Source organism: Plectropomus leopardus, chromosome 4, assembly GCF_026936395.1.
Source record: "Plectropomus leopardus strain MGB_pleo_1.0 chromosome 4, ASM2693639v1, whole genome shotgun sequence".
NCBI classification, from domain to species: Eukaryota; Metazoa; Chordata; class Actinopteri; order Perciformes; family Serranidae; genus Plectropomus; species Plectropomus leopardus.
This window is the reverse complement of record NC_142179.1, coordinates 21507597-21530231: the sequence shown is the minus strand read 5'-3', so window position 1 is coordinate 21530231 and position 22635 is coordinate 21507597. Positions and strand designations below refer to the sequence as shown.

The following is a 22635-nucleotide window of genomic DNA, read 5'->3' as shown; positions in this document are numbered from 1 at the left end:
AACACTGGCATTGAACTAATTTTTTTAAACTGCTTCGAGCTGGCTACCTGAGACTGGTACGGCCTGCACATTGAAATGACAGGAAAAGTGATTTTCTCTCAATGACACCATGTGGCTTATGACAAGCTGCCAAAAACAAGGTATTTCGATGCAACAGCGAAAACTTGGTGTCCCCAGGTAAGCTTCTTTACTCAGACAAAGAGAACAGTCATGGCTGCTAGTGATGAAGACCAAAAACCAAATGCACCAAAGGTGCTTTTCTGGTGTGCAAGCTGCACTCATCAAGTGGACTGATAATGTTCTCTCTTGTAAAGCCCATTATTACTTTACAAGGTACAAGGTAGATTTATTGTCGTTTTTCTTAAACGTGGTTTAAGAAGAACTGAAAGTTGATCTTAAATCCCGTTACATGTTTTTAGCCTCGAAGTAGGGAGTTGAGGAGTCTTACAGTCTGGGGAAAGAAGCTGCTCTGTCGTCCGGTGGTTCTGCAGCGGATACTTGTGCATCTTTTTCCAGATGGCAGCAGGGTGAACAGACTGTGGCTGGGGTGGCTGCTGTCTTTCAGTGTCCTTTGGGTTCTGTGCAGACACCTCATTTCACCGAGGTCACCGATGCTCTGTGAATGGGAACCAGTGATGTACTGGGCAGTTTTAATCACCCGCTGTAGAGCCTTCCTGTCCTGGCCGTGCATGAACCGTGCCAGTTTATGATGTTTCCAGTCAGTGTGCTTTCTATTGCTCCTCTGTAGAAGTTAACCAGGATCTTGCTCTGGAATTTAGCCTGCGTAAGTTTCCATAGGAAGCAGAGCGTTTTCTGTGCTTTTTCAACCTGGGTGATGATGTGCGATGACCAAGATAGGTTCTCAGTGATATTAAATCAAAGAAATCTATAGCTGTTCACCTGCTCCACCTCAGCTCCGCTGATTTAGACAGGGGTGTGTGTTTCTTTGCCTCCTCCTTTCTAAACTCAGCAATCAGCTCCTTGGTTTTACTGACGGTGAGCAGTAGGTTGTTCTCTGTGCACCACTCTGCAAGATTGTTGATTTCCTCCCAGTATGAACTTTCATTATTGTAATGCAGCTGATGATGGTGGTGTCGTCCAAGTACTTCACAATAGAGTTCTCCTGATGTCTGGGAGTGCAGTCATGGGTGTACAGTGTGGACAGGAGGGGGCTGAGCACACAGCCCTGGGGTGCTCCGGTGTTGAGCACTAATGTAGAGGAGGTGTGACTGCCAGTTCAAACTCTCTGGGGTCTGCAAGTGAGGAAGTCCAGTATCCAGTTGCAGATTATTGTACTGAAGTGCAGCGTGTTAAGTTTTCCAATCAGCCTTATGGGAGAGATTGTGTTGAATGCTGAGCTGAAGTCAACAAATAGCATCCTGATGTGGCTGATCTTTTTCTCCAGGTGAGTGAAGACTTGAGTGAAGAGCAGTAGATATTGCATCCTCTGTGGATCTGTTGGTTCTGAAAGCATACTGGTGAGGGTCCAGGCTGGCAGGGATGCTGTCTTTGATGTGCAGGAGAACCAGTTTCTTAAAGCACTTCATCGGGATGGGGGTAAGAGCCACAGGGCCGTAGTCATTAAGACTAGACACAGCAGACTTTTTAGGTACAGGGACAATGATGGCTGTCTTGAGGCAGAAAGGTACAGCTTCTTGTGAGAGTGAGATGTTAAAAATGTCAGTTACAATGTTAACTAGCTGATCAGCACAGGTTTTAGTACACATCCAGGAAAGTTGACAGGGCCGGCAGACATGTTTATATTAACTCTCAGCAGGAGGTTTCTAACATCTGCTGTGGTCACTGAGAGCAGCCGGTCCTCTGGAGGTGGAGTAGACTTCACCGCTGAGTCCTTATTGAGGAGGTCAAAGCGAGCGTAAAATGTTTTCAGCTCAACGTTTATATTCATGTAATGAATATATAAATGTCAATTAGACTGTAATCTGCTTGAGCTATAAAGAAAAAAATGGGTCATAGCTATAAATTGTAGTAATTAATTTTGCCGTTTCGACTGTGTATCTATCAATCACTCTGTCAATTTGAAAGAATGAAAATAATCTATCAATAAAAAGTTTCAAGCGGACACTGATAACACTTCCATTTTGTGAGATTTTATTTTCAACAACATAACCTTGACAAATCTGTAATACATTATATGCTACTGTTTATTTAAAAAAAAAAAAGAGGAAGTCATAAGCAATATGTTTTTTTCTTTTCTTTCTTATAGTCTAGCATAGAATCCCGTCACTAAAGCCATTCATGTTTGTTGTGATATACTGAGAATGAGGCCACTCAATAAACCCACCCCACCCCCCCTCCCTCCCAAATCAGCATCAGTCACTCACCTTCCATTTCCGACATCCCCTTACCCCCACCCACATCAAAGCCAGGGCAAACCAAGCGGCTACATGCTTTCTCCAAGGGAAGTCATACAAAAAAAGGGAACACATGAAAGAAGCACAAAGTCCTAAAAATGTGGAATCTGGTGAGAATTTGTACAGGTGTGATCCCGGTACTGACCACTGTGGGGCAGTGTACATTTATCCGTAAAGATCATCGTCGTTATCTTCATTGAACACTGGACCGCTGCCAGTTCCTCCTGTGCCATGACTTGGACCACTGCCGCCCGCAGCACTGGAGGGAAACCTGGAAGAGAGAGAAGGTGATTTACAACTTTAATAGGGGAATTATCCTGTGATGATATGGCAACTAGTGTTCCTGGAAATTTTAGTGCTCTGAGGTGTGAAATAATAACTATCTTCTGTAGTCAGTGATTCTAGGAAAATGCCATGACTAATACAATAAACCTTTTACAAACATATTTGAAAAAAGGCTTATGACTAATGTCTGGAAGAGGAAGACGTAAATACACAGCTACCTACACCCATGGTAATACAAAATGTCAGGAAATGTACCTGAAGCTGCCAAAGCCACGGCTCTGCTGCAGTGTCTGAGCAAACATCTCATATTTGCGAATGTCATTGTCACTGACGGAGCGACGGGCGAATCGCATTGCCTCCTCAAAGTGGTCCTTCCTAATCTCTGGCACAGGGTCGTCCTCTTCAACCTCCTATGGGAAAAAAAGAGACAGGAAAGTGTACATGAAAAGCGTCACGCTGCAGCAGAGCAGTAGTGTGCACATGCTCATTCAGATGTGAAAAAGTGACTAAGAGGACAGAACAAGCACTGACCATAGCTGACGGGTTGGTCTGCCTCTCCCTCTCTCTGCGGATCTCGTTCTCGATGCTCTCTCTAATGGCCAGCTTACACGCCCGCTGGCAGATCTCTGTAAGATCTGCTCCGGAGAAGCCATTGGTCATCTTTGCCAGGAAGTCCAAGTCCACATCCTATCATCAGACAAATTACATAAATTAACAAAAAGGCTTCAGTTTAGAAACTTATAATTAGGGCTGGATAAATATACCCAATAAGGCATCAGCTTAAATAACCCAGTACTAAGTTTTATCAAACTCTTCAATCAAGTAATAACTGCATTTGATCCTTTTTGTACCCAGATCTAGAAGAAAAAATACTATTTGTGTGTTTTTGCTGTCAGCCAATCACTGCAAACATTCTTAAATGTAATGCCCTGTGCAATTAGTCCACTACCAGAGCAGCTAAAACCCAAAGTCTGTGGTAAGGGGAACATTCCCAAGTCTCGTTTTATTACTACTACTGGCTACTATTAGTTACTGCTACTACAGTGTCTGATAAAATGAATGCATAAAATGTGAAAGGATAATTTCAAATGAAGTGCTCTATTGTTATTGGTATCACTCTGAGGGCACAAATATTATTACTTTTTTGGTGTTTTTCAACAATATCAGACCCCACTTATCATACACAGTTTGATTCTCTTCTGACTTAATTTTGATTAAGATTATTTCATCAGGAATACTTTTTTTTCCATTTGCTTCATGTTCCTACAGGGGATCTTCAAGTTTCATGAAACAAAATTTGATATTTTTAACAAAAACTGGGAGTATTATAAGAACCGTTCATACTAATGGCCACATAATAGTGCAGAAAATTCTCATTTCTAATGACTATTTAACCACAGAAGCCCTTAAAATAAAAGGCATGCACAAAAAAACTAAGAAACTGTGACTGTGAGTAGCAGCATTGTCACCTTGCTAATGGGGCTCTTGCGGAGGTTGGCTTTCAGGATGCTCATCCTGCTCTTCTCGTCGGGCAGTGGGATGTAGATGAGCTGGTCCAGACGGCCGGGTCTCAGGATGGCAGGGTCAATGATGTCTGGTCTGTTTGTGGCTCCGATGATGAAGACATTCTTCTTGCTGGACATGCCGTCCATCTCGGTCAGGATCTGGTTGATGACACGGTCGGCTGCTCCGCCACCATCTCCCACGTTGCCGCCACGGGCCTTGGCTATGGAGTCCAGCTCATCAAAGAAGAGAACGCATGGGGCTGCTTGACGAGCCTGGAAACACAAGGACACAGACAATGGTCTTACAGAACGATGTGGTAATTAATTATGTGGAGTGAAATTTAACAAAGTGTTTGTTCTGTGGATTAAATGTACGACATTCAAAATGTATTTTTCAACGTCAGACAACAAAGCAACATTGTTACCTTGTCAAAGATCTCTCTGACGTTGGCCTCTGACTCTCCAAACCACATGGTGAGCAGCTCAGGTCCTTTGATGGAGATGAAATTTGCCTGGCACTCATTGGCGATGGCTTTGGCCAGAAGAGTCTTACCACAACCCGGGGGGCCGTAGAACAGCACGCCCTTGGATGGGGTCATGCCAAACTTGAGGAACTTGTCTGGGTGCTCCACTGGATACTGGATTTAAGAAAGGAGAAAAAAATGGTAAGAGAAAACAGTCTAATTTTACAGTTTGGAATACTTTCAGAATGATGAAGAGGTTCATACCTGCACCAACTCCTGCAGCTCCCTCTTGACGTCATCCAGACCTCCGATGTCCTCCCAGGTGATGTTGGGAACCTCAACGACCGTCTCCCTCAGTGCAGATGGGTTGCTCTGGCTCAGGGCCCACTGCAGGACAGCATTGAGCATGTAAGTGCGGCCTTAGACAGCCAATACAAGACAAGTGAAAACATTTTACTTGCCCCTCAGACCAAACACCATATGAAAGCTCTCACCTTGAAGTCGTCCATAGTGACAGCAAGTGAGTTCATGACTTCGGCATCAATGGTCTCGTCCTCAAGGTCGATCAGGTCCATCTTCTTCCTGATGGCCTGCAGGGCAGCCTCAGAGCAGAGAGCAGCCAAATCTGCACCGACATGTCCATGGGTCTCATTGGCTACCTATAGAAGACACGGAGCACATTATTACTTTCTTGTGTAGTGTCCTACACTATACACATTAGTTAAGTATAACCATGAACACTACAAATGCAATGCAGAAACTCTAAGTTGGATGATGCTTTATATTTGTTTATTCACCAAATTTTGATAAAAGGTATACTATATAGGTTTGTCAACACGACTGCCAGACAAAGTAAAAGTAATAGCTAGGGCTGGAGAGTGGACTCGTCAGTCAGAGACCCCTCAGTCGACAGATTCTTTAAGTCGTGCAGTCTGTTTTTTAGTTGTTGTTTGTTGTTGTTGGTTGTTGAGCACGCAGTGTACTTCTGGGGACGTTTTCAGTCAATGCAATATAGTCTCTCACTTTTGTCTGATATTTTGTGTTGGCTAAAAAAATGCTCTAAAAATTTTAAGACTCGATTTGTTCCTTATTTTCACCATTTTAGTTGAATGTTTGTATTGAACAGCCAAAATTCTTGGGTACAGTCCAAGTAAAAGACAACCTCGGACTCACTTTTGTCTGGTGTTTCGCCTCACTATATTTGCGTTTTTTTCTCTGCACTAACTCTCATGGATGCTTGCTGCTTATGGTCTGGGACCTGGTCGCAGCCTTTTTATAAAGCTCTGACCTCAGCCGAGCGCTGTGGGAGTACACATATATAAAAATCCAGAGCACAGAAAATGAGATACACAGGCAGACAAAGTCTCTGCTGAAAAATACACCACCACACAATTCTAGTGAGTCAAATCTTGATGACGGAGAGGGATTACTTCTGCATGAGTCTATTCATCGTTTTTTAGGAAAATCCTGCATAGTACATCTTTAACTGCTCAGTGTTTGCGTCACAATGAATGCAAATGCCGAATTAAATAAACACACTGGCAAAGAGCAAACACCTTCCTTTATATAAGAAATGAGGAAGTGTAAACTTCTAATTTGTTAGAATAAGAGCAACACTTGATAATCACATTTTGTCAGATTCCATGTAAGTCACCAACAAAAGATTAGATGCAATTTCCTGTGTAGTTTTACTTGAAACTTGCAGGGCAAAAATAACAACCACATGACCGGGCTGTGTAGCGTCACCTGATTGCAGGAAAATAATAATGTGTACAGACCTGTTCTAAGTCGACATCGTCAGCCAGTTTCATGTTCTTGGTGTGAATCTGGAGTATCTCCAATCTGCCCGTGGCGTCAGGGATGCCAATGTCCACTTCCCTATCAAAACGCCCTGGAGGAGGTGGAGGTTCAAACACACACTTATTAGTTCCAAGTGAAACAGGCTAAGAGCAATAAGTCTGCAGGAATTATTATTAGCTTTTGTCTTCACTCTAATGGTGTGAAGTAACATTTCGGATGGTACATACGAGTTGTAAAATGAACCACCTACATTTTAAAACACATCAGTATTTGCTGAATAAGCAAGATCAAATTCCAACCCTTTGTCAGGGCTGTCAGAAACATCCCATCACATACCTTTAAAACTGTATTACAGCACAGCCTTGTGAGAAACTGACCCACTACTGAACTGCAGAATCCACAAAATCAACAGCAGCCAGCAGTTTTAATCAGCGGTATGACAACATGTCTTCGTGAGCCATGCACACCAAGCAGCTTCAGGTTTTATAAAATAATAAAAAAAAGACAGTAACTATATTGTTGTGACATTTCTTAGGGTACACATCTCAGGTCAAGAGCAATTTTCAAGCTGTTTTTAAGTTTTGCTGGAAATTGTTAGAGGTTTCTGTTACAGTAATCTAACATTGTCTCTGATTATTATACTTAACACGATATTCCTGCACACAAAATATTTTAGGAAATTATTATTATTTTAATGCAGAGCTTTAGCAGTGAAACACCTTTAAGTTGCCCTACAGATCTTAAATGCAGATCTATTGTTGGTCATATGAGCGCTGTGCAACATTCGCAAAACTGACAGTGTTAAATCCAAAATTTGAAAGGACCAATATCATCAGTGTGAAACTGATACAGCTCCAAATACTTGATGAGTTAAACTAAACCAACAGGAACGATGCCAAAACAGCAATGAGACATGGGTTATAAGAATTACATTACTACTTATGTTGACCACTTTATGCACAGATCAGCGCTCGATGCTTCTTCTTGTTCTTAACTACTGCAGTAACTGGCACATGCTGAGTGGGTAAAGCAGGCGCCCCATGAATAAAGGCAGTGTCCTTGCCGCAGCAGCCTTGGGTTCGACTCCCACTCGAGGCCCTTTGCTGCATGTCGTCCCCACTCTCTCTCCCCCTTTCACGCTACTGATCTGTCCTACCTAATAAAAGGCTAAAATGCCAAAAAAATAACCTTTAAAAAAAAAAAAAAAAAAGATAATTTACCAAATCTCCTGAGGGCTGGGTCAATGCTGTTGGGTCTGTTGGTGGCAGCCATGACAATGACATGAGCTCTCTGTTTCAGGCCGTCCATAAGAGTCAGCAGCTGGGAAACAATGCGCCTCTCCACCTCTCCATGAGTCTACAAAACACAAAACATACATTGCTGCTATACAAATATAAACTTGATCTAGAAATGAGTGTGTTGAGTGAAACTGAGAACTTTTATATCACAAAGTCCCCATCGGCTATATTTTATATTAGTTCGTGAAGGATTACTGTTCAAAGTGAAATATCAAAACATTAAGAAATTATGCATAGACAGGTTTCATGTTTTTCTTTCGAAAGTTTGGACAATGACAGACATTTTCTTTTTTCCAAAACACTCATGAGTCATGAACAGACAATGTACTGTTATTTAGCTAGCCATTTATTTTCCCCTCTTCCCGCTCACCTTCTCTCTCTTAGGGGCGATTGCGTCAAGCTCATCAATAAAGATGATGGCAGGAGCATTCTTCTCCGCTTCCTCAAAGGCCTTTCTCAGGTTACTCTCGCTCTCTCCTGCCAGCTTACTCATGATCTCAGGACCTAAAAACGGATAGTCAAACATTATGATTTCATTCAAATATATGTATGAAACACAAGATAAACCCTGTCCCATAGAAACACTCTAATAATAGATAAACAATGGCTGTGGCTCAGGAGGTAGAGCCGCCATCCAATAATCATAGGGTTTCAATATCGACGAATGTTGAAGTGTCCTCGGAAAAGATACTGAACGCCAAATTGCATGTTAAGGTGCATGTAAATGTTCATTTGCTGAACAGATTAGCACCATAGCCTCGGCCACCAGTGTATGAATGTGTGAGCAGTGCTTGTGTTACTTTAAAAAGAGTAGAAATGTGCTACATAAATGCAGTCCTTTTTCCATCCCCTTTTGTACTTATCCTCTTTCTAGGAAATGAGACACTTCTATTTTACAACACTGGTATAAAAAGGTGGTGTGCACTCCCTGCAGCTTTCTGATAAAATGTGTTTTTTTATATATAAAGCCAGTTTCAGATTGTTCTGAAGAGATGGATGTGAAATGATGCACAAATTAAATTTCTTTCCTTTTATAATAGCCAAGCAATCACTGATAGTATTCTGATCAAATGACCTCCAGCAACTACAGCGCCACACTGTCTGGGACACACTCAGTATTATCATAAAGTGGCCCAGACTAGCAACAAGTGTCTACAAAAGATAAATATATATGGGTGGTCATACCGTTGATCAAGAAGAAGAACGCTCCAGTTTCATTGGCTACAGCTCTGGCAATCAAGGTCTTTCCAGTTCCAGGGGGTCCATATAGCAGGATTCCACGTGGGGGCTGAACAGGAGGGAAAACAGTTTTTGAAACCAGAACTTAATATTAAAAACATTTTTAAGATTGACAATGGAAGATTGAATTTCTTGACACTTTGAAAGATCATTACACTAATTCAAAGTAATTCAAACAAAAACAGCAAACAACATCATGAGTTCATGTGTTTACTTCTCTTTACTCCTGTGATTAAACAGTTGACAATTATTGAACATCAGACATACTCATAGTGCAGCAAGACTCCTGAAGTGACTAAATAATGTCAGGTACACAGCAGTGTCTGGCTAAAGCTGTCATTTTTGCACAAATATAACTGCAGCTCAACCCCTGTGTGATTAAAAACTGAGGTTGTGTGCATGTGGACATTAAACTACACTATAAGACAAGTGCTTTTTGTCTTAAATGACTTGTTTCTCCATGCCGAGTAAAAGGGTGCCTCACCTTGACTCCTATGGCCTTGAACAGTGCAGGGTGTCTCAGAGGCAGCTCCACCATCTCTTTGATCTGAGCTAACTGCTTCCTCACTCCTCCAATGTCATCATAGCCCACCTCATTCAGGGACTCTTCCTCATCCTGCACATTCAAACACAAGATGTCACAAGATTAATGTGGTATATTTGAGATAAATGTTAACCCATGCGCTGTGTGTGCACCTGCTACCCACCTCTCTCCTGATTGGCTCTCCTTCGCAGTGAATGACTGTATCAGGAGCAACGATGCAGTAGGGTGAGGGGTCGGTCTCCACCACCTTGAACTCCACTGCACGCATGCCTCCTCTGACCAGGAAAATATCACCTTCACGTGGTAAACGAAAACCATGTTAGTTTAACAACTCTTACAGTAACATCAGATCAGTCAGGCAAAATAAAATCTTTGCTGTGATATTTGTGCTCACCTTTGCGGATTGGTCTGTAAGCCTCAAGAAAGTATGGCTTCAGGTAGACCTCAAACAGGTTTCCAGTAATTCCTTCTACTGTGTCATCTATTGGGAGGACGTGGATCCTCTTTCCGTACTTCACATCAGGACATGGCTGAATGCTGAAGGAGATAGTAGGCTTATCACCAATTTGTTTTTTAAAGGGCTGCAGAAAGAATTTTAGACAAGTGTGTGTGTGTGTGTGTGTTTTCCCACCTGATGACATCACCAAGTCGGACCCTAAGGTTGTTGCGGACCACCCTGTTCATTCGAACCTTTTCATCGGAACAGGTGTCATCAGACAGCACAATGCACACAGTCTCCCGCCTCTTCTTTCCCTTCATCAGCACTGTGTCTCCACGGAAGAGCTGCAGCTCGTCCATTTTGGTCTTATCAGACATTAAACAAAAATTATTTAGTGCATCTCACTTTTATTACATTTAAAATACCAAAATGAAAGATGTAACTTAACATCTAATATATTACAACTGATTACAGGGATTAGAATTTGTAAATACATTAGACATGCACAAAGTCTTCTGAATATCTACCTGAGAGAGAGAGACCACGCTGTTGTCTTCATTGATGGATTCATCAACAATCAGTCTGTTGGGTCTGTTCTTCTGTTTCAGAATCGCAGTGGCTAGGTCATCATTTTTGGATCTATGAAAAAAAGAGACAAATTAAGTTGAAGGTGGACAATTAAAAAAAAAAAACTCTTAATGTGCACCTTCAAAGTCTCATGAAGGTCCTACAAAAACCAAGCTACATGAGTTAGAAAATATGTGTAATAGAAAAGTCTGTACATGAAACCAGCAATGTTTTTTTGGGGCTAAGCAATATCTGGATATTTTATCAATATTGTGATGGGAGCAGATATTGTTTCAGATTTTGGATATTGTCATATGGTAAATGTTGCCTTTTCCTGGTTTTAAAAGTCCAGTTACAGTAAAGTGATCATCTTCTGAACTTCTGAGACTATTCTAGATGTTCTACTATTTACCTTTACCCCCTTAGGCATCCACATTACTGATGTTTAAAAAAACTGCTCAAGAGTTTCTGGTTTTGTTTCTCAGGTATGTCTACAGGGAATTAGAAAACATGCTTTCATTAATATGTCCCCTGGAGGAAAGTTTTATGTGCTCGGGGGTCAATATAGGTGAACTCATTACCCACTGAACTCTGAATGAATCATTAATGGGATCACTTTAAACCCAAGAACAAACTATGTATATAGAGAGATCAGGCATACTTACTATCTAGCCATGAATACTTAAAGTATTGATTTTTTTGTCTTTTGAATTGCAAATTGAAAAAGTATTTTACTGTATTGTCTATGTACTTTCTTTATGATGCCATCTAGTAATAAGAAATTCACATTAACGTATATTATTAATGATGTGAGATATTAGTCAGCTCTAGTACGTTAATATTGTAGTGGGTGTATATGTCCTTACATGATTAATAACAGTCACGTTAAGGTAATTATGTACTGCTATAACCGTTAGTGTAAACAGGTCGTTTACACAACTCGGCAGTTACCATGACTAAACGGGTTGTACACCTATTTATACGTCCATTCAAACTACCATCTAAAAAACTAACCACTTTCGTTAGTCAACGTTAAGACTCAAAAGGCCTCAAGTTTCCAGAAAAGTCTAGGATTCTCGGTTTTGTAGTTTCTCTTTCATGTTGTTAGCACGCTAATGCTAGCCTTTTAGCTAACCGACTGGCGAGCAAGCGAGCCCAGATGACACAGCAAAAGAAATAGAAAAAAAACTTAGCATTAGCCAGATTCATCCACAGAACGACTGACTTTACAACTCCGTCGTGACTTCAAAAACATTAGCTTCCGATGTAAACTTGAGCTACACAGATGAGTGAATGTGTTATTTCGCCACCGTTGAGCTAACAGCGGAATAGACCCATAGTAAATTGTCGATCCTTTAGAATGAATAGCCTAACCCTGTTAGCCGGCTAGCTTTGGTGCAGACAGCTCGCCATGAAGTTAGCCACCTGGAAGACTAGCACTAACGGTGGCGTTTCTTTCGTGTAACCGTTAGAGTATTGCCCAGGTGTTGCTCATTGGATTTACATTTCACCCATTTTCATCCTGAAAGCAGTTTCGGACAGGCCATTAACCGGCAGATAGGCCAACTTGTCGGTGCGATGGTGGATGGCTTTGGCCTTGACAGCGTTGCTAAGCTAACGATAGCATTCAAACACGACAGCGATGACTGCGCTTTGTCAAGCCGCTGTCACACAGCTGGCTAATTTGACACAGTTTACCGGCCAACGCAAACCGTACGGATGACAACTGTCAACAGTTCGTCGGGATAATGCCGAGCTGTCATTGAATTTGCAATGTTAGGTTATTCAACCAACTGACAAAAGTGCGGAGGCTGAAGTAACTGACCCCATTAGCTTCCCTGCTAGCAAACTCGGTAATGTATTAGCAATCGAGCTAACTTTAATAAACTAACGTATTCTGAGCTGACGTTGGCTGATTTAAAAGGCATTTGCCGATAGCCGTTGTTATAAATAAAACATTTTATAGGATCGAAAGATAGTTCTACTTACTCCCCTCCCGAGGCCATGGTCGTCCACCTGGATTACTATTAATAAATAAAGAAATTCTAGCTAAATGTTTAAGAGGCTTAACCGGTTCTTGTTACTCAACGTTCCCTGTGATTTCACACGAAAGAGCAGCAGTTTCCGTGCTCCTCTTTACAATTATACTATGAGCTGGACGCATCCGGAATTCTGATTGGCTGAGGGCTGCCCGTCAGATTCAGTAACCAATGACAGAGCCTGGAGTCTGACGTCACCAAGAATATTGTGATAATTTGGCCAGTTACAGATAAGTGGGCTGTTCCTATTTTCATCAACTTTTTTCTTATTGGTCGTTTAAGCCTGTCACCAAACTTCTGTATTCCAATCAATTTGCACCGCGTCGTTATTAAAGTATCGTATAAACGTGAAAATGGTCTATTTGTATTTGTATTCTTTAGTAGTTCTCGTGTTTTATCTTAAAAAACACGATCAATTATTTAAGTAACAGTCTTGATAACTCTTGCCTGGCCAAAACATACGTTTTTTTCTATATATATATCTGTGGTACACTGCAGCATCACACACATATTTCTAACTAGTTTTATGCATTTGTATTGTAGCATAAGGCACATAGTTTTATATTTTTACAAACTTCTAACTCAGCACACAATTTTAATTATTCACATACTAGTACTAATTGTGTATTATTACTGTTCTCTATTGTTACACACTTTACCCTCAGAACATTATACACATTTATATTTTTTTTTGTAAATATTCAGATATTATTAATTGTTTTCATCGTTAACGTATTTCCATTTCATATTTTTACATACTTTGTGCTGGTACTTATTTCTGCTTTCTATAATTCTCAAAAGCTTGGCATCAGAGCGACTGCAACAAACCACAATTTCCCCAAGGGAATCAATAAAGTATTTCTGATTCTAATTATTTACTACAAGCCAGTTCAGACCTTCAGTGACCAAAAAAACATGTCAGGTAATTTCCATCTCATGCATAAACCACCTGCCTGGTTTATCACCCACACCATGATCTCACTTTCAAACACCACAAGCCCTTTCAAGATTGTTTATTTTACTGCCCTAGTAGATACATGCTTGTTGTGGGTATGGGTTTCAGCTCACAGGCAAGAGAAAGTTGATCCTGTTTAGTAAGTGATAGGGTATTCTTCTTTTGTCTCTCTAGGCTGACACACTTGGACCAAGTTCCTGGATTCTGCGGCGCAGCTCTGTGGAGTCCAACAGTGGGCCAGACTGAGGTTCCTGTAGGTACACAGGCAGACTCCTGTAACACAGAACACATGTACCAGGTAAAAGGAGAGTAACATCACAACATTGTAAATGTGTAAGAGACTGATTAAACTGACTAATTAAACTACTAGGGGCTAACATGTTATTTTCTTTGAAAAATATCCTGTTCATATCTAGCATCTTACATCAGCACATTATCAGATTAAGTCTAGATCCAGTTGTGACAGACTGCAGTACATGTATGTGGCATCCGAATGTATGTTGAGTTACCACTTTTTTATTATAGTTTAGCTTTCCTCTTTATATTTGAGTTAATTTGTATGAAAAATATTTGAACAAGACCAACTTGGCCAAACAGCCAGAGAAAATGATAGCAGCGATGATAATGTAGTAGATAATGTAGTAATGATGGAAGTAATAGCTGGCAGGTGCAAGCTTACAGTTGAAACTGCTTACATTTTCTTATTAATATATACCGAATGTATTTAGATAGATAGATGGATAGACCTTTTATAGTAACTGCTACCCTTGCAAAAACAGCAAAAAAGACAATGATTACAAAGTAAGATAAATGAAATATATCTATGAAAACAAAGTAAAAATATATAAAAACAAAACATTGCATATTTGCCCACATGTTATACTGCACATACTCCGATGATAGTACTACTATCATGTTGCATATTACACATAAAGTTCACAGTGTTCATATTTTATCAGTCTGTACAGTGGAACATGGTGAACTACTTCAAATGATGCATTTCTCATGGATGGGACAATGCTGAAGGTGTCTCACTTTACTGATGAAGTAAATTATATATTTGTGTTGTGTTACCTGGTAAAGACGATCTTCAGAAAGAGGCAAATCAATTGTTAATGTGAGTTTTGTCTTGCAAGATGCACTATGTTCACCCCACTCCACACAGTGCATGGTCTCCTGGGTTCCTGCCCACCTTTGAGTGTGACTTAAACAATCAAACCCCATGACTCCACAGTGGGTTTTAGGGCACATACTCATCTATTTTGAGCTTTACACATGTAACAAGGTCAACCAAATGCATTTGAGTGCTAAGAATGAAATTACAGTATGATATACTGCACATCATAAACCACAACTTTAGCCAAGACACTGAATATAAGAATGACATTGTCTTACTCTGCTGAGGATTGTGTGTTGAAGCTCCAGGTCTTTTCCCAACAGGCTGCAGCCTCCCTTCTCCTGCCAAGCCTCCACAGCACCTCGCCCCTCCACAGCCCTGCACACACACACTCTGAGACAGCACACACAGCGGGATTACATGTTACATGTTCTAACAAAGGAACATGAAACTCAAGTCCTACATGTCAAGTAGATACAATTCTTGGCACAAACATGAACATTAAATTACAGAAATGATTTGTTGAAAATGAGTTTCACTGTCATTCTGACCCTTTTGCTGTACTGTCATTACCAGACCTTGTACATGACCTTATTCAAATCTTTGTTTAAGGTATAGGCCTGAAGTGCATATGACTGCCCTAGTGCTTTGGCATTAATGCTGTCTCAAAAACAGCTTCAAGGTCTGCTGTAAATATATAATTAAAGGGGACCTTTTAATGCTAATTTTCAGGTTCATAAACTTGTGTTTTGGGTGCCTACTAGAACATGTTTACATGCTATAATGCTCAAAAAACTATATTTTCCTCATACTGTCTGTGCTGGAACACTTGTATTCACCCTTAGTCTGAGAGGAAAATTATTATAGATCCCCTTTAAGAAACAGCTGTGGGGTGTATACCTGGGAAGACCTGCATGCTGAGCTGGAGGTCTCTGAGCGCCTCTCTCAGTTGGTCTGTCTGGGTGAAACTGATGCCCCTGCCAGCGAGTGAAAGCCCCTTCAGCCTCTGCAGGATACACAGATCTGTTCCCCGCTCGCCAACCATATCTGCGCTAGGAATCTGCGGCGGGAAACCTTCATAAGAAGAATCAAAGGAATAAAATGTAACAGTGGCTGTGGGGTGTGTAAAACAGGCAATATCAGTCCAAAGTTTAAAAAAAAATTAGAAAAAAAGTACTCACCTCTCTTTTTAAAGTGCACCTTCACCAGCAGGTTCAGACATCTGTAATATAAGTACAGTTTTATGTGTTTATTTATATTCCAAAATAACTTAAGCCAGAAATAAAGCCAACCTCATCTCACGTACCTTGTGTAGTGAGTCACAGCTTGTTTCCAGTCCTTCAGGTGAGTGTAGCAGTGACCCTGGAGGAGGTAGGCAGCCCCCGTCCAGAGCAGCGTCCCCACCCTGTTGTCCCCCTCAGCACACAGCACCCTGGTCTCAGCCTCACACTTCTCCTCTGGCTCTTCCAAGACCACCTTCTCTGGCAGCAGCTCAAGTGTCGTAACAATAACTTCATCGCAAAGTGCCATGCAATCTGCGGGCCGTTGGGCCATGAGCAAGGCAGCGCCGACCTGCAGGTAAAGCTCAGGCAACCTCGGTAGGGGAGGGCCCTCAGCATGCATCTGAGACAGAGACATAGGAGCTCATAGCATGCACCAAAACATATCCAAACTCACTGTAAATGATGTTGCATGTCTGTCAGCAGTGTTTCCAGTCTTACTCCATGTTGATCATCTGAGTGAAGGGCAGCCAGCAGATCCAAATAATATTCTATACCCTCCGACACTCTAAAAAAAACAACAACACCTATCTAAGAAGTACTGTGTGTCTATTATACAAATCTTTATCTACATTTTCTGTTTTGTAGCAGTTGTCAGGTGTCAGTGACAAAAGACAGAGACTCTTTGCTAGTCCTCTCACCTCCTGTGGAGCACACACTTCAGGGCCAGATTGTGAAGGACAGAGAGGGCAGAGGGAACTGAGAGCAGGCTGCTCAGTGATTGGCTCTGCAGCAGCAGGGACGGGGAGAGGAGATGAGTACCAGCCGGAGCAGGCTCTGTGGCAGAGGGCAACATCAAAGTCTGTGGGTAAAAAAGAGGCATCATGTTTCAGTGCGCAGGCCTACAGTTACATGAATATGTGTCAGTGTCCCAAATAAACCAGTTGGCTCACCTGCTAAAAGCTTTTCTATAACAAAGGCAGATAGTATTTTTTACAATAAAAACAATCTATCTACATCTACAAGGCAAACATTTAGACACTTTGAAGAGGCTTTTGACAGATGATTTCTTGAGCTACTCACTGAGTGCAGCAAACGAAGAGCTTGTATCTCAGCCTGTGTGTTGCCGAGCTGTCTGTAGATGAGCATGCTCTGGTACAGAGCACACACACACTGGGAGTCTGTCTCCAGTGCCTTCCTGTAACACTGCAATGCCATCTGAGGGCGGCTCTGGAGACAAAAATCAAACACACACACTTAAACACGCACTGCATGCAAATGTTCAAGCCTGTTATGCCCATTTTCTGTTTGTATGTGTGGACTCTGTCTGCATATGTACCATATGGGCGAGGCAAAGGCCTGAGAGGAGGTGTGTGTATGCGACAAGAGTTCTGGGAGCAGGCAGGGAGGAAGCTGTCTGCAGACCAGACAGCGCTTCTGAACTCCAGCCCTCACTCAATCTTTCTGCACCTTCATGAAACACAAAGGTCAAAACACAGGGTTTATTACTTAAAGGGATAGTTCAGGATTTTTGAAGTGGGGCTGTTTGAGATACTTATGTACAGTCAGTCTATTACATACAGAGTTGGTGGTGAGCGTATTCCCGCTTTGCAGAAACAGACCCCCCCCCCCACAGATCAGCATTACCGTGCTGTACGAAGGGTTTGATATCAAAACGATTTTAGTCACTTAAAAAAATGCCACCCTAAAAAGTACAATATCAGTTTAAGTGGATGCTATATTGAGATTGTTTATAACTTGAAGTTTTGTTTCAGTCGGATTGCGTAACAGCTGCTAACAGAACTCTGACCAAAACAGCTGACTGGCAGCAGATGAGAAATGTAGTGCCAAAGGCAAAGGCTGTGTGACGGTGAGGTAAAGTGTGAAAATACTCTAAATATAGTGCCCACTTTGAATGATAGTGATTTTTTAGGTAGGCTTTTTTAAAGTGGCTAAATTTGTTTTAATATCAATAGTATAAACATTGTAATTCTTTTTTTTTTTTTTTACCACATCACCAAGCCCTACTGTGAACTACTCACAGGTACTCCCAAATCACAATATACATACCACAACACATCAAATCTTTTTCCTGTACTACGAATGAGTTTGTCTGTCCCTCTACTCTTTCGGTTGCACCTGTGCAAAAAAGTGAATAACTCACACCAAGGTGAAATATGTCATTTAAAAGCAAACGTCCAGAAATAAAGTGGCACAGTGGCGACGTGGTTAGCGCTGTTGCCTCACAGCAAGAGGGTCCCTGGTTCAAAACCCGATTGGAACGGGGTTCAGACCGTGAGCGGGGGCATGCTCTTCCCGTCTCTGCGTTCTCTCTGTCTCCGGCTTCCTCCCACAGTCCAAAGACATGCAGCTTAGGTTGATTGGTGACTCTAAATCGCCCTTAGGTGTGACTGTGTGTGTATGGTTGTCTGTCTATATGTGTCAGCCTGTCCAGGGTCTAGAGAATGACTGACTGTCGTCCAGAAATAAAGATATTAACTCTGTGCATAATATTCATACTATATCTTGGTCTGGTTTGCAAATTGCATAATTATATTATATTCAATTATATAATATTCACAAAAACTATGAATGTCACTGACCTTGGGCAATCAAAGTGCAGATCTGCAACAATTCAATAAGCCTTCTTGGATCCATCACCAGTAGTGGAATGACAGAGGACTTTCCCTTTGTCTCACTCCACCTGTTATCCCAAACTCCAGCAGGCAACATCTCAAACACAGAGAACAGCTCATCCTGCATCACAGGAGGACAGAGGAGTTAAGTTTTACAGTACACCACAGAGCTGGAGACTGGATACTATAGCATGTTGGCAAAAATACATTTTTCACTGGCAGAGACAGGAAAATCCAACAATCAATCAATTTTTGTCACATGAAATCATATAAAATATAATTTCAGTTACATCTAATTTCAAGAGAGATATGGGGGGGATAGCATTTATTTATTAGCAATTATTTTGAAAAAGTTTGCTTTTTTTTTTCTTTCTTCAAACAAACAAAAAACACAACATATTTAATTTCTTTGTGGGGTTGCAGAATAAATCCAACTATTATAGAAGGTCAGGAGGGAGATGAAATGGCCTGAACACCGGCATGACATAGACTAACTGCTGAATTTATAGACATATATGGCATTTTTCTATATTGCATAGCTTTCTGATCGATTACATCACACATGGGGGAGTTCAAATGGAAACTAACTTAGCTCCTTTATTTTTAGGTAGACTGAGTACAGCAATTTGGTCCACACCAGAGGCTAAATGACAGCCACCTCATTGACCGAAACAAACAGTACTGAATGTGAAGATGCAGCAGAGTTCCTTTAAACCAAACCAATCAAGTGAGGTAGGAACACAGCTTAAAAACAGGATCTCACCTGTAATTCCTGTATAGTTTTCAGCTGGCAGGTGGACAGCCATATTGCCCACTGCACACAGAGAAGGTGCAGTACACAGGGATTCAAAGCTGCATTTCCCACTGATTTGAGAATTGCTCTCCAAAATGCAGGAGGGTCTGAAGCAACGGGGTCATCTCCAGTCATCTGCAGAACTGTAGAGCAGAAGAGCAGACTGTATAAGTCAGAGCTGAGCAATCATTTAAACTAACATAAAACTGGATGTGTGGCATTAGTTCCCATGTTATCTACATCATGATTTTATTTTGCCATAATTTCTCAACGTACCTCTCTCTGTGGCTTGTTTGAGGAGCAGCTCAGCCTCCGAGAACTGAGACTGAGCTGCAGAGCACACACAGGCATTGTACACCACTGTCAGCTCCAGCTGTGTGTGATCTGCAAGAGGAGGGATACCTGCAGGAGAGGGACACACGGGAAGGAGAGGAGGGAGACAGAGGATGCATAAAGGTAACCACTGAGCTCTCCACCATAGCAAATTAAGCTATTACATTAGTAGATGAAACACCTTGGATTTTCCTTAAAAGTTTGTGAAACTCTGATGAACACAATCTCAGATGGTTCTGGCTTTGGTCTTGACTCCAGGCATCTCCTCCCCCTTCCGGCTGCTGAAACAGTGAAGTAAAAACAAACTGGAAAGTAACCAAGTACACTTACTCAAGTACTGTACATAAATATTATTTAGAGTCACTCATACCTGACTTGAGTATTTACATCTTATAGTACATACATTGCTACCAAATGAGTATATATAGGGAGATATGAAACCTTTTACTCCATGGAATCTGTAGATATAGGTTACTTATCAAAAAAAAGATTTCACAAATAAAACATATGATCTGTTTTTACAACTGGATGCATATTGATACCTAACCTTTGATAAATCAGTTAATGGACATGGAGCAATACAAATTTCACTTAACTATAACTTTTTATAGTGTGATATTGCCATATTTAGCCACTTCATCATTCATCAACCATAGACTGAACATTTACTGAAACCTGAGCAAATTGGCTTGATTTATCACAAAAACGTGGAAAAAAGGCAAAGAGTAACGTAACAATAAATGACTCAAAAATTAGCAAGACACTAGTAAAAATCTACAATAAAATGACCTGACATTAGCACAAAAAAGTACAAGGATAAAATGGGAAATAAAATAATATAACATAAATTATAATAAATCATACAACTAATAATAAGTTATATCTGTCACCTATTTTTATATAAATAATTATAATAATCCTAAATATAGCTTTTCTTGATACATTCCCCATATTTGTTAAGTTTATAATGATTCTTTCTCGCTCTCTTTTTAAAGCTAATTTACAGGTCATTTTCTCTTCACCTTTCACATTTTTTTTAGCAGTTTGCAGAACATTTCTTGCCAACTTGCCCATTCCACTTTTGAAAAAAAATCAAACCACTTTGTTCAGGTTTCATAGCCTTAAAGCTCCCTTCCCATGTTTTTTGTTTTTGTTTTGTTTTTAAGAAAATACAGTCTGTTTATGGAAATAAAAAGATTTTCAAAAAGATCGGTGGTATGTCAGTATATATTACTAGAAGTATACATTTAACATTAGCAAGAATCACACGCTGTTTTATTACTCTCTGAATCGAGTATCAAGCATAAACCGATATAAAAAAACCACTAAATTTACGTTACAGTAAATTAGCATTTAACTGTTAGAGGCTAACGTTAACAGCTGACAGGACGTGACACTTAAACAAGACCGTCCTACCTTCCATTTGTTCACCAAATCGTTGTTTTCCTGGATCCATCTGTCTAACAAAGAAAGCGGTTTATATATTATATCACACATTAAATCTCAGTTTTGTGGAAAAGTGATTGTTGTTTTGTTTGAACTTTCCCTCGTTTGTCAAAGGGGAGTTAAAACCGGAAGTAAACATTAGTGTGTTTAACGCGGTGCTGCCCCCCGTGGACACACCAGGACACTACACCGGCAGTCTGCTAACCGTCCAGCAGGTGGTGCTGTGACTAACCAAGTTCACCGGTGTTCTGGAAACTTCAATTTCAAGCTGTTTTTTTTTCATGGCCATCAAACTGTGAAGTGCTTCTGCTGTTTGTGTTTGCTCATTGGCCTTATAACACTCAAAAAATACATACAGACACCCTCATGATTGCACAACCTAAATCAGTTTGACACTCTGTTTGTCCTCTCCTTGAAAGCATTGGCACTGGCCACAGTGGCATACCTCCATAATCACATGCACACACACACTTACACACACACACACACACACACACACACGTCTAAAGCAAGTAAACACAAGCCAGGGCCATAATTGTATTGCAGCTGAGTCATCCTTGAGACTTCCAGGACAGCCATTTTTCTAGATGTCCCTCCCAAGGTGACTCCCTCTTTTCTCACCCATTTGCTCTCCTCCCTCACTCTGTCATCCCCCCATCAGTGCATCATCTCTTTCCCTGTTGTCTGCAACCTCCATTGTCTGCCTTCATCACAACCCCTCAGCTCCTCCTCTTTCATTGTCTCAAATCTCAAAAAGCTTCTAAATATACCACAATGGAAAAACAAGGGAAACTCCTGACATTCACTGCTCAATGCACTTGCACATGCAGCTGCATATATACGCGAACAAACATGCACAAAGATGTCTTTCATTCTGTTTCCCCAACTTATTTTTTTCTCTCTATGGGATAGATTTCAGTTTTTTCTAACATTTTCCTCTGAATCGATCCTGCTATTTTCCATCTCTCACTGTCTCCCGTCTCCATCCATCCCTTCAAGGACAAGGTCATTACATGGCAAGAGCCTCCCACCTCCTTTTTATGCTGTCCTTCTGTCAATGTCATTCACATTGCAAGACTTCAAACTTCCATTAAAAAGGTTTGTAAAAAGTTAATGTGAATACACCCATGCGGAACTGAAATGCAGATTTGAGAAACCAACAGAATCTGTCTGTTTGGTTGAATTTAACATCTTCCCAACAGCGTAGCGTTAAACTCTCCTGAATACAAATATAGTCACCAATGCCCATGTTTCATCTGTTTTTTCATCATATCTTTGTTTTATCCCCACTGATGTGGTGTCATCTTGTTATATTACATATTTATCATTTTTATCATCTTTTCTTGCATTTATTCTTATATTTTCTGATACTTTTAAAAAAATTTAGTCATTCACCTTTTATTTTGTGTTCTGCCTGTTTTGTTTACTTTTATTCCATCTTTATTTATGATAATTATTTGCATTGCAATAGTATAAGATTTTCAGGGTACAATAACCATCTCAGAAAATATTGCACTTTCACTGTCACCATGATAAACACAATTATTATTATTATTATTATTATTATTATCAGTCAGAAT

General features: G+C 40.7%; 2 protein-coding genes across 3 annotated transcripts; both read right to left on the bottom strand.

Moving 5' to 3' along the window:
- Positions 1-2089: 2089 nt before the first annotated feature.
- Positions 2090-12664, bottom strand: vcp (valosin containing protein). Its single transcript, XM_042487972.2, has 17 exons — positions 12506-12664; positions 10477-10588; positions 10142-10314; positions 9905-10047; positions 9674-9804; positions 9451-9582; positions 8913-9015; positions 8098-8231; positions 7650-7785; positions 6408-6520; positions 5124-5288; positions 4894-5016; positions 4591-4803; positions 4130-4438; positions 3192-3347; positions 2916-3070; positions 2090-2646 (listed from the first exon to the last, which is right to left on the bottom strand). The coding sequence occupies exons 1-17, from the start codon at positions 12520-12522 to the stop codon at positions 2541-2543; spliced, it is 2421 nt and encodes an 806-aa protein (XP_042343906.1). The 5' UTR covers positions 12523-12664; the 3' UTR covers positions 2090-2540.
- Positions 12665-13553: 889 nt separating this feature from the next.
- fancg (FA complementation group G) lies at positions 13554-21205 on the bottom strand. 2 transcript variants are annotated; one of them, XM_042488645.2, is made up of 14 exons: positions 21026-21205; positions 19791-19887; positions 19553-19678; positions 19247-19419; positions 18451-18604; positions 17187-17317; positions 16931-17077; positions 16549-16709; positions 16349-16415; positions 15934-16250; positions 15809-15849; positions 15528-15701; positions 14906-15020; positions 13554-13783 (listed from the first exon to the last, which is right to left on the bottom strand). In XM_042488645.2, the coding sequence occupies exons 1-14, from the start codon at positions 21104-21106 to the stop codon at positions 13681-13683; spliced, it is 1887 nt and encodes a 628-aa protein (XP_042344579.2). In that variant the 5' UTR covers positions 21107-21205; the 3' UTR covers positions 13554-13680. The 2 variants fall into 2 exon arrangements, with proteins under 2 accessions (XP_042344579.2, XP_087932956.1); XM_088076830.1 differs by having other exon boundaries at positions 19791-19890; positions 21026-21204.
- Positions 21206-22635: the final 1430 nt, after the last annotated feature.